The following is a 15,559-nucleotide window of genomic DNA, read 5'->3' as shown; positions in this document are numbered from 1 at the left end:
CCAACCTCCCCAGGCCTATTTTTAGTTTTTGTTGCAATGACGATAGCGAGCATGGCGCGCAATCGTCATTGAAACAAAAACGAAACAGAAACTTAGTTTCAGTTTCAGTGTTTCAGTGCTCATGGGGCTATCTCAGCCCCCATGCACCGAAACACTTGGGAGAGGTATCGTTGGAAAGAGGAGAATCTCCCCTTTCCAATGGTACCCTTCCCCAGGAGGGCGATCCCCAAGCAGGGATCCACCCATTAGCACCAGGACGGGTGGAGTGGCCCCTTGGGCAAGAGCCTTTGTTCCCCCATGTTTTTTGGGCCAAATTTAGTCTCCCTGCCCCCAATCTGCCCCCCCGGGGGAGCAGGAAGCCTACTAGAGGCCAGGGATTTTTTTGTTACTGCAAAATAGGGGTGGGGGCTGCCCAATCTGGGCACGCCAGAGTCCCCATCCTCCCTGCACAATTAGAGTCTTTCTGCCCCTCTGGGTGCAGATGGGGACAGTAGCCCCCAATCTACCCCCTGGGGGGGAGGAAAGCCCACTAGAAACCAGCAGGGCTGCCCAAAAAAGGGCATGGAAATGCCACCCCCCCAGAGAAATGACAGTCTTTCTGCCCCCCAGGGGGCAGATGGAGGCAGTAGCCCCCAATCTGCCCATCCGGGGGGGCAAAAAGCCCTCTAGACGCCAGTAATTTTTTGGGGTAAATCTGAATTAGGGTGGGGGCTGCCTAAAATGGGCATTGCAATGCCCCCATCCCTCCCCCGCAAAAATGACAGCCTTTCTGCCCCCCCCCCAGTGGGCAAAAAGCCCACTGTACGCCAGGGATTTAGTTGGGTACATTTTAATTAGGGTGGGTGCATTAGCATGCCCCTTTTGGGCAACCCCCACCCTAATAAAAATTTGCCCAAAAGGATCCCTGGCGTCTGGTTAGCTTTCTGCCCACTTGACGACAGTGATAGGTAATTTTGATGTCGCCTCAATAGGTTTTGAGCCCTTGCCTGTCGCAGGTACTTGACCCACCCACGCGAGTGAGGTATCATTTTTATCAGGAGACCTGGGAGAATGCTGGGTGGGTGGAAATTTGTGGATCCACATAGATTCCAGAACTTTCCCACAGAGAAATTTGAGAAAAAAGTGATTTTTTCCAGCTAAATTTGAGGTTTGCATGGGATTCTGGGTAGGAAAATGTTAGGGGACCCACATAACCCATACCTCGCTGGACTCCCCCGGTTGTCTAGTTTTTAGAAATGTGTGGGTTTCATAGGTTTCCCTAGATAGCCGTCGAGCCCGGGGCCATAAACTCATAGGGCACCCCTTGCAAAACCAGGTTGTTTTGTGATAGGTAATTTTGATGTTGCCTCAATAGGTTTTGGGCCCTCGCCTGTCGCTGGTACTTGACCCACCCACGCGAGTGAGTTATCATTTTTATTGGGAGACCTGGGGGAATGCTGGGTGGGAGGAAATTTGTGGATCCACCTAGATTCCAGAATTTTCCCACACAGAAATTTGAGGAAAAAGTGATTCTTTCAGCTAAATTTGAGGTTTGCAGGGGATTCTGGGTAGGAAAACGTTAGGGGACCAAAGCAAGCCATACCTTGCTGGACTCCTCCGAGTGTCTAATTTTCAGAAATGTGTAGGTTTGGTAGGTTTCCCTAGATGGCCGCCGAGCCCGGGCCAAAGACTCATGGGACCCCCCCTTGCAAAACCAGGTTGGTTTGTGATAGGTATTTTTGTTATCGCCTCAATAGGTTTTGGGCCCTTGCCTGTCGTGGGTCCTTGACCCACCCATGCAAATGAGGTACCATTTTTCTCAGAAGACTTTGGGGAATACGGGGTGGGTAGAAATTTGTGGATCCACGCAGATTCCAGAACTTTCCACCACAGAAATGTGAGGGAAAGGTGTTTTTCTGACAATGTTTTAGGTTTGCAAGGGATTCTGGGTAACAGAACCTGGTGAAAGGTAGTGAAGTCACCATATTCTGTATTCCCCTGGGTGTCTAGTTTTCTAAAATGTATAGGTTTGCTAGGTTTCCCTAGGTGCCAGCAGAGCTAGGGTTAAAAAACTACAGCTAGATACTTTGCCAAAAAAGGGTCATTTTTCACTGGGAAATTGTGGTGTGTCCACGTTGTGTTTTGCGCCGTTTCCTGTCGCAGGCACTAGGCCTACCCAGACAAGTGAGGTACCATTTTTCTCAGAAGACTTTGGGGAACGCGGAGTGAGTGGAAATTTGTGGATCCAGGCAGATTCCAGAACTTTCCATCACAGAAATGTGAGGAAAATGTGTTTTTTGACAATTTTTTAGGTTGGCAAGGGATTCTGGGAAACATAACCTGGTGAGAGGCAGTCAAGTCACCCCATCCTGGATTCCCCTTGGTGTCTAGTTTTGAAAAATGTATAGTTTTGCTAGGTTTCCCTAGGTGACTGCTAGGCACTTTGCAAAAAAAAGGTAATTTTTCATTGTGAAAATCTGTTATGTTCAAATTGCGTTGTGAGTAGTTTCCTTTCGTGGGCATCAAGCCTACCCTCACAAGTGAGGTACAATTTGTAAAGCAACTGTTATTACCTATTGACTTTTGATGCATTTCTGCCTTCCAAATGAAAGACAATGTGTACAAAATAGGTAATTTTGAAAAATGATTGCTAATTCTCATGCTGGTATGAGTATTCCCAATTTCGGAAATGTGCAAATATCTACTGTTTCTAAACTCTATATTCTGTTCTCATTTCAGAAATACATAGGTGTCTTTCATACCGATTTTTCCATGTATACATATTCCCAGAATAATTGCTATATACTGGGTATGTAATAAAAAACCATTGCAAGTCGCTGCTCAGTTTTTGGCTCTGGGTTCGACGGGTTCTTGGTGAACCTACAAGTCCTATATATCTCCACAACCAGGAAGGTCCAGCGGATGTAACGCTATATTGCTTTCAAAGAGTTGTCATAATTAGAAGAAGTTACTTGTAAAAACGTTGACACAAAATGCTATTTTTTTCAACTAATTTTCAATTTTTCCTATATTTAACTGTTATTTTCTATATAGAAACCTTGAAGGATCTACACAAATGACCCCTTGCTGAATTCAGAATTGTGTCTACTTTTTCAAAATGTATAGCTTTCCTGGATCCATTATTGCTTTCTACCCATTTCTACCATTAACTGGAAGGAGGTTGAAAGCACAAAAATATCAAAAATAGGCATTGTCCCAGAAAAATGCCAAAACTGTGTAAAAAAGTTGGCTTTCTGACAAAAGTCTGATTGTCCCTGAAAGCTGGGAAGATGGTGATTTCAGCACATCAACCCCTTTTTTGATACAATTTGCAGGGGAAAAACTAGACACTTTCATCTGAAGCCCTTTTTTTTGCATTTTTCCCAAAAAAAACAACTTCTAGTTGTATTTTGGCTAATTTCTGGGTCCCCTCCAGGGAAATCCACAAACATTGGGTACCTTTAGAATCCCCATGATGTTGGAAAAAAGGACGCATATTTGACATGGATACTTTATGTGGTAAAAAGGTTACAGGGGCATAATCGCGAACTACCCAAATAGCAAAAAAAAAGGCTTAGCACAGGAGGGGGTGGAAGGCCTAGCAGCAAAGAGGTTAATGAGATGTGAAAGCTGCTCCCCGAGCAGCAATAATGACCTGGGTGTAGGGCGGTGTAAATGGAAATCCCAGAGATGGATAGATGGAAGGATGGCAGATAAACGTAAAACCAATAAGATGGATGGATGGGTTGGTGGGTGGGTGAAAGGATGGCAGAGTAAATGGAAATCTGAGAGGATGGATAGCTTGATGGATAGGTAGGTGTAGGATGGCCGTGTACATGGATATCTGAGAGGATAGGTGAAAGGATAGCAGCATAAATGGAAATCTGAAAAGTGGGTCGGTGGGAGATAGGCTGGCAGTGTAAATGGAAATGAGAGGATGTCAAAAATGATCAATTGATGGATGAAAGTTTATTGATGGATGGGTAAGTCAAATGATGTATGGGTGGATGAATGTGTGATGCATGCATAGATGATGGATGGATGGCATGGTGAACGACTGACTGAGGGATGAAAGAATGGATGGTTGGCAGATTGTAAAGGTGAAATGGTGAATATTAGCGGAGTGGAGGGAAGGATAAATGGGTAGATGCTTGGATGGTAGGGACATGGGTGCTCTTCTAGGGAAATTCGTGCTCACTTGCTTTGCTTATATGGTGCCATCAGAGCTTTGGTTCAAAGTGGGAGGTTATTGAATTTTTTGGCTACTCCCTAGGCTTTCCCAGAAACTGATACCTGAAAATGATTAGTATGCTAGCCACCATAAATATCAACATTCTCTGACTTTGTCTCACTGATTAAAATCTATTTTTGGTTAGGGCATTTTTCAACTGTATTTTGAAACCGAAGAGCTTTCTGATCTAGCAAGTCCAGAAATATGTGTCAATTACTTAATCAGCATCTTTAAAATTGCTGTATTAGCAATATATTTTGTGTTCATTATTTAACTTGGCTTCTTAAAAATGATGCTTCTTTAAATAATGGAGTTTATTTCCAGCTTGAAAACCCTAAGTAGGCTGCAAGGCAAAAAATCCTCGAGGTGAATGCTGAACACTATGACCAAACATGTTTGTTAACGCCTCCTTTGGAACCTCAATTGTATCACGTCTAACCGGCCACATTGATTGCATTGTTCTCTACATTGCACTCTGTAGTTCTGAAGCAAAAAGTATTTCTTGACAATGGCCGGGAATTTCTTTGCCTGAACATGTTGCCATCTGCAGTGTGCTTGCTGAGTTAAGGTTGCCTATAGTTTACAGCTTGATTTTCAGCATGCTGCCTGGATTTTTTCTTTACAGCTGACTTCAGGTGTTCCAAGAAATCTGAAATTTCTATTTCCTTTATTTTCAGCAAAACCTAATTCCTCGTTTTGATGTTTTAACAATATGTGTCTAATGTTCCATTCGCCTGTAATATTTGACCTGTCTCTTAATGACCACAAACCAGATAACACCACCCCCCACCCCACACACTCTCCCCAGCCCCCCCTCCATGAACTCCGAACACTTTTAGAACACGGCTTGGAAGGGGTGAATGAGGCTGAATTAAAATAGGATTTGGAAAGCAGTTTAGTAATAAAGAAAAGAGTTCTCAAAATAAAGAATGAAACTGCAAGGAGACTCTAATCAGCCCGTGCTCCTCTGTCTTGAACGGAGGTAAGGTATCCTCACCCAGAACGAGTTAGGAGGCAGCAATTAAGAGGAGCACTGGAGGGAAGCTATGGCAAGCAGCAGGGAGGCATAAACATGGTGTAAGTAATTACAAAAGGTCTTGCAGGCAGCACATGCGCTGTAGGCTCGACCTAAAAGACCAGGCCCCACTGCTGGAAAACTGGCCCCCCACCCTTCCAACCTCCTGGGAAAACATTTGTTGCCCCTACGGCCAGTCCAGCCCTGATCTGCAGCCCAGATAGCGCTCCTATATCAATTAATGCAGCAGCACAGGTAAGATCTCAGTCAGAACAGGGGACTGGGGTGCTTATCTGTAAGCACTGGTTCCCATTCGCTAATTTCTTTGATCTTGAACTCAGTTATTGAGTGGTCCCAGTTATTTATGATTATTACTCTGATACATTGATGTCAGGGAGGGTGCCCTTTTTCCCCCAAGATCAACCTAGGGCAAATCATCTGAGGTAACATTTTTGAGGTGATCTGCATTTTGGACTGTCCTAAATATTGTGGTATGGTTCTGCTCCCACAAGCCATTTTGATTAATAATACAAATAATGGTTGTCACACCACTAAAGATATTGACCATGATTATGATATGGATGTTGTTAACAATTTCATCAGTTTTGGTCCTGGCCATTCTAAACACAAATGTTGTCTATTGACCCTTTCTCAAAAGAACATCAATTCTCCTCAGACTGGACAACACTTGGCCATGTAACTGAGTATGTTCACACCAGTGTCGAACTTGAATAGGACACGTTACAATGCATGCTTTTACAACGTGGTTTTTACATCGCAACATCCATTACAACGCATGATTTTACAACACATGCCATCACAACGCATTTTTAGAAACTACATTTACAACACATTCCATTACAATGCTACCATTACAACACATACCATTACAACACATAATACTTTTAGGGCAACAGTAGGGTAAATGTTGGAGAGTGTAGGGGTAAAAATGACTATTCCCACTCCAGTGAGTGCAACAATAGGGTAAGTGTTGGATAGTGTAAGGGTAAGAAATACTATTCCCACTCCAGTGAGTGCAACAGTAGGGTAAGTGTTGGATAGTGTAGGCGTAAAAATTAATATTCCCATGTACCCCAAAACCCGTACCCACCCTAAAACTTAAAAAACTCCCCATTACTTACCTTATAGCGCATTGTAATGGCATACGTTGTAGTTACATGTGTTGTAATGGCATGCGTTGTAAAGGGATGCAATGTAATGGCATGTGAGGTAACGGCATGTGATGTAAAGGGTGTTGCGTTGTAACAGCCACGTTGTAAAGATGGTGTGTTGTAATGACTGCATTGTAATGAAGGTTTCCTGTCGAACTTTTCCTGGACAAACATAAGGTCAAACTTAAATCCAAGTAAGCACGACCTATTATTCCTCATATGGTCGTGGCCACTCCTGTACTGGATAGCAAATTTCTCACTTTCTTTTCCAAATATTTAAGATTGAAGGGAGCCCAAAAAGAGAATCAAAAGTGTGGGTTTCCTGCCAGGATAAACTATTTGATGTAGCGGTACCTCTGGGAAAAATGTTCGATCTTGCAGACTAAAGAGTCTGGAGATCAAGTGGATCCAGATGCCCTTTTCAATTGGGTTCATAGAACTTTCGTTTTATTGAGAAATACATCTGTAATTCTATTTGAAAAATGTAAGGATTTTGTTTGCTTAAAATTGATTCTATGCTGGTGGGGCTTGCACATTCTGAAACAGTCCCATCAGAACAGGTATTCATATTTGGCTATCATTTCATACAAGAGATGTGCAAATATATAGCTGTTTTCTTCTTTTTAGGAGGGTTCAAGACTCCCTTCAATGCATGTTTGGTAGAAGTGTTTTTATCTGGGCTGGGAGGTTCAGTAACAGTCTTGCCAGCGACTTCCAATGAGACAACTGGTTCCAACAAACCTTCTGAGGTGCTCCTTTCTTCTAGTCACAATACACCATCATCTTCCTTCAAAGATGGAGAGGAGGTCGTTTTGCCTCCTGAAGAAGCCAGGAAAGATCCTCCAGTGCACAAGGTGAACATTCCATTTTCCTCCTTTCCCAAATTAGGAGACAGCAGTTCTCTCTTTCTTTGCAACTGGCTACTAATTTCTAGTGTTTGGATTCCATAAATAGGTTTTTGCAAACTCTAAATATCAGGGTTTCCTTCCTAGACCAGTTCCTCCCTCTGCAGAATATTAATTTAGATTTCTCAAGAGGTCCAGAACCCTTCTGAAGAGGGCTGAAGTAAAGTGATCACTGCATTATGAGTTTTGTGTCAGCAGCACATTCCTAGTTAAAATGAAAAAGGAAAAAAGAACTGTTGTCATAAATCTGAAGGAATTGAATCTTTTTGCTATTTAATGCTTTTTAAACATTAAAGAAATTGTACATCTGAGAGATGTGCTATTTCTGGGGGATTGGTTGGTGTGTTTGGACTTGAAAGACTGGTATCTGTCAGTGTTTCAGGTGGTTCCTTCAGTTTTACTGGCAAGGTCAAACTCAGGGCAGTGGCATTCTTGCACATCCTGAAGCTGCCTATTATGGCTAGGATAGCCATGTCTAAAATGATCACATTACAAGACTGTTATATTATTTTGCGAACATACCGATGTGGGTGCTGTGGAAAGGGTTTTGGTTTAAAGTTTTGGGATGGGCACCGCCTTGTGTTGTATTGAGCTTAATTCGTGCTCAAGGGTATCCCCTCCTGGAGTGTAACTGATCATTCAAAGTGTAGCAGACTTATTGCTCCATAAGCCTCTCACCCTCGGCACCGGTATTTGGGTTGAACAAAATTCAACAAAAAAAGTTTACTGTATGGTACGTATATCGTTATTTCAAAGGTCGTTTATTCCATCTTGATATGTTATAAATCACATATTCCAAGCTTTGACGATCATATGAGGCATATTCATCAAATTCCAATGCATTTCGGTGACTCGTGCACCTTCATCAGGGACAATCTTGCGGGTGCTGCTCGTGCGGCGTCCTCTCTCCTCGCTGCCTGAACGAAGGAGGCACCTTTCGAACCCTGGAACACCTGGTCCCCGAGGACGCCAGCCCACACGACGGACCTATGATGCCGCCATCCTCAACGCACTCAAACCTGGCCGGAACCCCGCCTGCCACCGAGCCACCCCTCAACGCACCCACGGACCCTTCACCTGCCAAGCCTGCAAGTTCACCTGCATCCGGACCTGCACCGCACCCGACAAGCCAAGCACCAGCAGCAACCACCTCAAGTGCATCCTGCTCAACACCTGCTCCGTCCACAGACACGCCGTCGAACTCTGGAACCTGCTCGACACAACATCACCAGACGTCGCCTTCCTTACAGAAACCTGGATGAACGCCATAGCCATCCCGGACGGATACAAGATCACCCGGAAGGACTGCGTCAACCAGACTGAAGGAGGCATCGCCATCGTACACAAGAACACCATCCACATCACGACCAACCCCGACGACACCTTCACCGCCGCCGAACACCTCCACTTCCAGATACACACCGATCCCAAGACCACCCTCAGAGGCACCCTCATCTACAGACCCCCGGGACCACGCACACAATTCAGCGAAGATATCGCAGACTTCATCAGCCCGTACGCACTCCCCTCCGCTGACTACATCCTCCTAGGGGACCTCAACTTCCACCTGGAGAACAACAAGGACAGCAACACCACCTCCCTACTGGACAACCTCGCCAACCTCGGACTCAAGCAACTGGTGAACACCCCCACCCACTATGCCAGCCACACGCTTGACCCCGTCTTCTCCTCCAGCAAGCACATCTCCTTAAGCCACTCCACCGGACTCCACTGGACTGACCACAGCTGCATCAACTTCAGCTTCAGAAGAACAACGACCCACCACCACCCGCAACAGATTCCTCTCAGAAACTTGAGCAAGATCACCACCGAGCAGCTCACCATCTCCCTTCGCCAGAACCCTCCCGCCAGCACAACCGATCCCAACGAAGCAGCCAGCAACCTCACACAGTGGCTCACCAACTGCGCAAATGACCTCGCACCACTGAAGAACCCTCCCAGCAGACCCGGCAGCAAGAAAGCCTCCTGGTTCACCGACGAACTCAAGAACTCCAAGAAAAACTGCCGCACCCTCGAGAAAGCCAGGCGCCACGACCAGACCACAGACAACATGACTGCCCTCAAGCACGCCACCCGCAAACACCACCAGCTGATCCGCACCACCAAGAAGACAGCATTCACAGAACGACTGGACAACAACACCCACAACAGCAAGGAACTCTTCAGTATCGTCAAAGAGTTCTCCAACCCCAGCGCCGGAAACAACGACATCACCCCCTCGCAAGACCTCTGCAACTCACTCGCCTCGTTCTTCCACCGCAAGATCGCCGACATACACAACAGCTTTGGCGCACCTACCACGCACCTAACCACCGAACCAACGCCCCCCACCACCACCCTCTGCGCCTGGACCCCGGTTAGCACCGAAGACACCACCCGCACGATGAACACCATCCTCTCCGGATCACCAACCGACCCCTGCCCCCACCACGTCTTCAACAAGGCTGACTCCATTATCGCACCCCAACTCCGGGACGTCATCAACACCTCCTTCAACACCGCCACCTTCCCGAAGACCTGGAAGCACGCCGAGCTCAGCGCCCTCCTGAAGAAGCCAACTGCAGACCCCACCGACCTCAAGAACTACCGCCCCATCTCGCGCCTCCCTTTTCCTGTCAAAGTCATCGAGAAGACCGTCAACAGACAGCTTGCCGCCTTCCTCGAGACGAACGGATCCCTCGAACCATCGCAGTCTGGTTTCCGAGCCAACCACAGCACCGAGACCGCCCTCATCGCAGCCACTGATGACATCAAATCCCTGCTCGACAATGGGGAAACAGAGGCCCTCATCCTCCTGGACCTCTCTGCAGCGTTCGACACTGTCTGCCACCGCACCCTAGTGCAGCGCCTCAGCAACATCGGAGTCCAAGAGAAGGCACTGGAGTGGATCATCTCGTTCCTCGCCGGAAGAACCCAGAGAGTCCGCCTCCCCAAGTTCAGATCCGAGGCCACCGAAGTCATCTGCGGCATACCACAAGGATCATCACTCAGCCGAACCCTCTTCAACGTCTACATGAGCCCTCTCGCAGCCATCGCACGCAAACACAACCTCAACATCATCTCCTACGCCGACGCCACCCAGCTGATCCTCTCCCTCACCAACAACCCCGCCACCGCCAGAACCAGCCTGCACGAAGGGATGAAAGACGTCGCCAAGTAGATGAAGAACAGCAGCCTGAAACTGAACTCAGACAAGACGGAAGTCCTCATCCTGGGATCATCGCCCTCCGCCTGGGACGACTCCTGGTGGCCCCCTGCCCTGGGCACCACTCCCAAACCAACGGGCCACGCACGCAACCTGGGCTTCATCCTGGACTCCTCCCTCTCGATGACCAGACAAGTCAACGCCGTCTCATCATCATGCTTCAACACCCTGCGCATGCTCCGTAAGATCTTCCGATGGATCCCCACTGAAACCAGGAAGACGGTCACCCAGGCACTCGTCACCAGCCGACTGGACTACGGAAACACCCTCTAGCCGGAACCACAGCCAAACTTCAGAAAAAAACTCCAGCGCATCCAGAATGCCTCCGCACGACTCGTCCTGGACATCCCCCGACACAGCCACATCTCCGGCCACCTGAGAGACCTGCACTGGCTCCCCGTCAGCAAGAGGATCACGTTCAGGCTCCTCACCCACGCACACAAGGCCCTCCCCGACCTAGGCACCAAGTACCTCAAAAACCGCCTGACCTTCTACGCGCCCATCCGCCAGCTATGATCGACCAGCCTCGCCCTCGCCGCCGTACCACGCACCCGCAAAGTCACCGCTGGGGGAAGATCCTTCTCCTACCTGGCAGCCAAGACATGGAACTCCCTCCCCATCCACCTTCGACTGACCCAGGATCACCTTTCCTTCAGGAAGCTCCTCAAGACCTGGCTCTTCGAGCAGTAGCGGACCCCTCCCCCCCAGCGGCTAGAGACCCTACCGGGTGAGTAGCGCGTTTACAAATGTACTGATTGATTGATTGATTGATGACTTACCAAAAGCTCGGGCCAGATGGGAATACTTTTGGGCCACCCTTCCGAGACAAAGACTGGGCATACACACTTGAGCGCTCTTATACAATATCAAGGAATAAAAGGGTAAAATATACACAGTATAAGTATATACACATGACACGTCTGACACCACATAGGGTAAATGTGATCATGCAGACACATTCTCACAGTTGCCCCAGATGTGCTTTGGCAGGAGTGGATTTTGCCCCCATTGTATAACACTGTCCAGGGATCCACCAGTTCTGGTGGCAGATGATGGCTGATCTGGAAAGCACTCTCAATAGGCAGAACACGTACATGGCCTCAATTTGTGTGCAGATCACTATCTCCAGGTGCCGAAGAAGGAAGCTGGGAACAAGGTTTTTGGACCTCGCACTCACCATCGCCTTTAGGGACATAGCACAGCGCAAGAAGTCCCTGGAGGGTCCCCAACATATTAGGTGGAAAGCGGAGGTGGAAACCTGGGCAAGTGTTGAAGGAGCGGCCCTTAAGACAGAAAAGGCCAGAGGCCTCAGGTGAACCCTTCTTTCAGAATATTCATGGATATAGGTGTTAACTACATTCACAGCACTGGCAGATCAGGATACCCCTCTCCGCGTACACAGACACCCACTGAGACTAAACAAAGTGAATGACACTGTGCTTACCCCCTTGGGCAACACAGAACATAATATTGATTTACACAAGATACCCTCAGTGCACTGCGGACCAACACTTACACACTGCTGTAGCTACACTAACCAAGTAGTCTCCTATCAATGGGCATTCAATATATATGGGACTGGATCACTAGAATGTGTTCTATAGAGTTATATGTTTAGCATACTCGCTTTTAATATAAGGACACTGTACCATGACAGCATTCTGCCTGGACAGAAGGCGGACATGTAAGGAGATGCCAACAACACACTCACCATATCACTATCTGGGCCGAGGATTGCTGAACAAAACATTTATTGCTAGAATATGAATGAAGCAAATACTCTTTGTAATTGTTTTTGATCGAAAAAAAGATCAATATATATTTATTTTTTTTAAGACAAACTCAGGATGCAAGGAGTACACATGCTTTTCGATCTGGAAGAAATGAGCTTCGTTACCCAATGATGTCTCCTGGTGTGTCAGCTCCAAGTGGTGATGATTCTAATGAACTATGCTTATTATCAATTGGAAAAAGAGCTACTTCCAGATGGGCTGCTTGATGTCACAGCTGGAACTTAGTGTATGAATCACTGGGGAGGAGGTGTGAGATCTCTAAAGAATGGATGGCTGGTGTGCTGAATGGGGCTTAGGTGACAAGATACGATGTTTCTTCAGTTACATTTTTGTTGGGACGGAGGCCTCTGGTTCAGCTTCATTTTGTTGTGTGAGACACAGGGCCATATGTATCAAGATACCCATTTGCGATTCTCAAATAGCGATTTTTAAGAAACCGCTATTTGAGAATCGCAAATGGGTATATATGTACAAAATTGCATTTTTTTTACGATTTCTTAAAATTCCTTAATTGCGATTCGCAAATTGCGAATCGCAATTAAGGAATTCTTTCCCATTCATTTCTATCGGCCAGGAGGCCCATAGGAATGAATGGGAAATTATTCTCAATTTGCGATTCGCAATTTGCTAATTGCAAGTTGAGAATAATTTCAAGGGTGCAGGGGTGTCCAAAGGACACCCTGTTGTGTCCCTGAAATATGCATGGGTGCACATGTGGCGCACTTACATGCCCCAAGGGCATGTATGTGTGTCACATGGCACTTTGAAAAATGCAAACATTTGCATTTTTCAAGGAATTCGCAACTTAACACCAACTAGAAGTTGGTGGTAATTTGCGATTCCTTAAGGACATTTTGCAAATTGTTTTTGCTTCATACATTGCATTTAAGGAATCGCAAAATTTGCGATTCCTTAAATGCAATTGCAAAATAAGGAATCGCAAATTTTGCGATTCCTTATTTTGCACCAGATTTTGCTTAATACATACCATGTAGCAAATTCGCATTCGCAAAGGCCGAAATTCTGTGAATTTCGACCTTTGCGAATGCGAATTTGCTTGATACATATGGCCCAAAAACACTATCAGAGAGTTTTGTCTTTGTGGGCAGGTATCCAAGAGTTTTAAATGCCATGTACATACATACACAGATATATGTACATATGATGTTTGTTGACTGTCTGAATAGTACATATACAATAGTGGTGGATTAAGACTGATAAAGGAGCTCGCGAAATATACACATATTTAACGTTAATTTGATAGGCTACATGAACGGGGCTGATGATGCAGTAGACTGCAGTTGGCATCACATTACAACATAGCAGGTTTGGTACCCAGACATTCCACTCATGGCTTCCAGTACAAATTTAGAATATCAGCACTTGTTGGCCACATCAGTTAATCCAGATCCTCGGTCATCTACCCAATAGGTGTTTTGCACTATTTATATAAAAGCAGCTGCTGCTTTGGTGTCGCTGTAGGTGTTTTCTTACCTTTAACATGAAAACAGCTGGTGTTTTGTTGTCACTTTTCCTACTGGCAAGCAGTTCCACTTGGTAGCCTTCTTTGTGAAGTAGACGTGCACATCTGTGTCTAGTGGTCTCCCACGTCTGTCTTCTATTCACATTGAATTTCTGACTAATTATTTAACTTAGCCAAAAAAATCCCAAGTGTGAAATGTACTAGTTTGCATACTGTATATTCGAGGTTTTCCCTGCAGATTATTTCTGCCATCCTGTAAGTGTGTGATCATACGCAATTACCGCAGGAAATTCATAGTGCAGAACAGAAATGAGCTAGTAATTTCAGGTCAGGTATGGGTTTGGAAGGAAAGCAAAATCTCCACAGGGAATTTTCTAATAAGTGCTATAATACAATTCAAGAAGAGAGATGTGAGTAGCAGAGGATTGCAGTGTTTAGCTTTCTGCTTACAACAGAAGAAAAACACTGAGATTCACAGCGGACAGTTGTAAACTACAAAGTGCAAAAGTTGCAATAGAAGACAATTCCGACATTTACGTTCACCTTTTTTCGAAAGGAATTCTAAGCCAGAAGGTGCTCATTTACTTCCGGTTTCCAGCAATAAACAACAATCACTTACTTTTGCGATCACATCCAGTGTCACACGCCCCATCAAATCAAGAATTCTAACTTCGGTTTTTCCATCTGCGACTTTTGATAGTTTTTCCATCAGCATCTCAGCCTTTTCATTGAATGTTCCCATCAAACCCATCAAGTACCTGCATAGCAGATTGTATACATTTTTAACACACATGCTGTATATCTTCACCATTCTGTTTACATTCGTGGGCTCATTCTCACTGCTACTGTCTTCTCATGTTTTTTCACCACACTTCCTTCCAGTAGCTGCCACACAACCTTACTTACTACCTATTAAGCAAATTATGTCTTGTGAAAAGACCACTACTATCCAAGTTTGCTGTAACAATATATGCTGAAGCGGCTGGAAACTTGCAGGGATGTTGCAATAGAACACAAATGAAATAAGTAAATCAAACAGTAAAACCTGACTTCATGAGTAGCCCATCCTATTTTGTCCTTCAGCAAGCACCTAGGTGCCCAAGACCACTGTCATGCTTTCTCTTAGACCCCCTGTTCTTCTGGCCTAGATCCCTGCCTCACTCCAAATCATTTATGTACCCAATTCTGTCTTTATTCGTTCTTCTGAAGACAGGTCATAAAAGATACACAAAATACCAAACATCATTAAGATCAGACTCATCTCAGGAAGTTACAATCACATTTTCCATTTAAAATAAGTACGACCGCAGGCAAAACAGTAATTTGCTTATAACTAAAGTGACGGTGCAGATAGACTGGATCCGTAAATAGCAGCAAATATTATCCAGTAGCATTAAATATTAAAATCAGTCATAAAAAGGAGTTAGCAACAGCAATAAACATTTTAGCAGCAGTACAAATACAATATATACAGATATTGTTAAAAGGCATTGATATTAAAACAGCATGCTCCTTCTCTTTGCTAAAGTGCACTTCAAAAACCTAGCAACAGCAAAATAAACATCACGATCATTGAGTTGCTGGAGAAAATACAAAGCCACTTTACACTTAGAGAATTTGTGCCTGCGCAAAAGTGGTATTAAAAATTTCCTAGTAAATGGAAGATAAAATTGACAGAAAAATAAAAAATGTAAAATAGTTTGGCTCGAATGTTTATCACAAGGGCAAGTGGTAATAGATTCAGAAGAGTACTGT

At 45.4% G+C, this 15,559-nt stretch overlaps 1 protein-coding gene across 2 annotated transcripts in view; it reads right to left on the bottom strand.

The window, feature by feature from the left end:
• The window catches only part of LOC144781361 (cholesterol 24-hydroxylase-like), a 321,568-nt gene that overhangs the window by 151,752 nt on the left and 154,257 nt on the right, over positions 1 to 15,559 (bottom strand). For both annotated transcript variants that reach the window (XM_078660152.1, XM_078660151.1), the window contains exon 6: positions 14,424 to 14,562. In XM_078660152.1, coding sequence (XP_078516278.1) covers positions 14,424 to 14,562 — 139 coding nt within the window. The remainder of the gene's footprint in view (positions 1 to 14,423; positions 14,563 to 15,559) is intronic.

This window comes from Lissotriton helveticus, chromosome 9, assembly GCF_964261635.1.
Source record: "Lissotriton helveticus chromosome 9, aLisHel1.1, whole genome shotgun sequence".
NCBI classification, from domain to species: Eukaryota; Metazoa; Chordata; class Amphibia; order Caudata; family Salamandridae; genus Lissotriton; species Lissotriton helveticus.
Note: the sequence above shows the minus strand (reverse complement) of the source record. Positions and strands in the feature narration are given on the sequence as shown.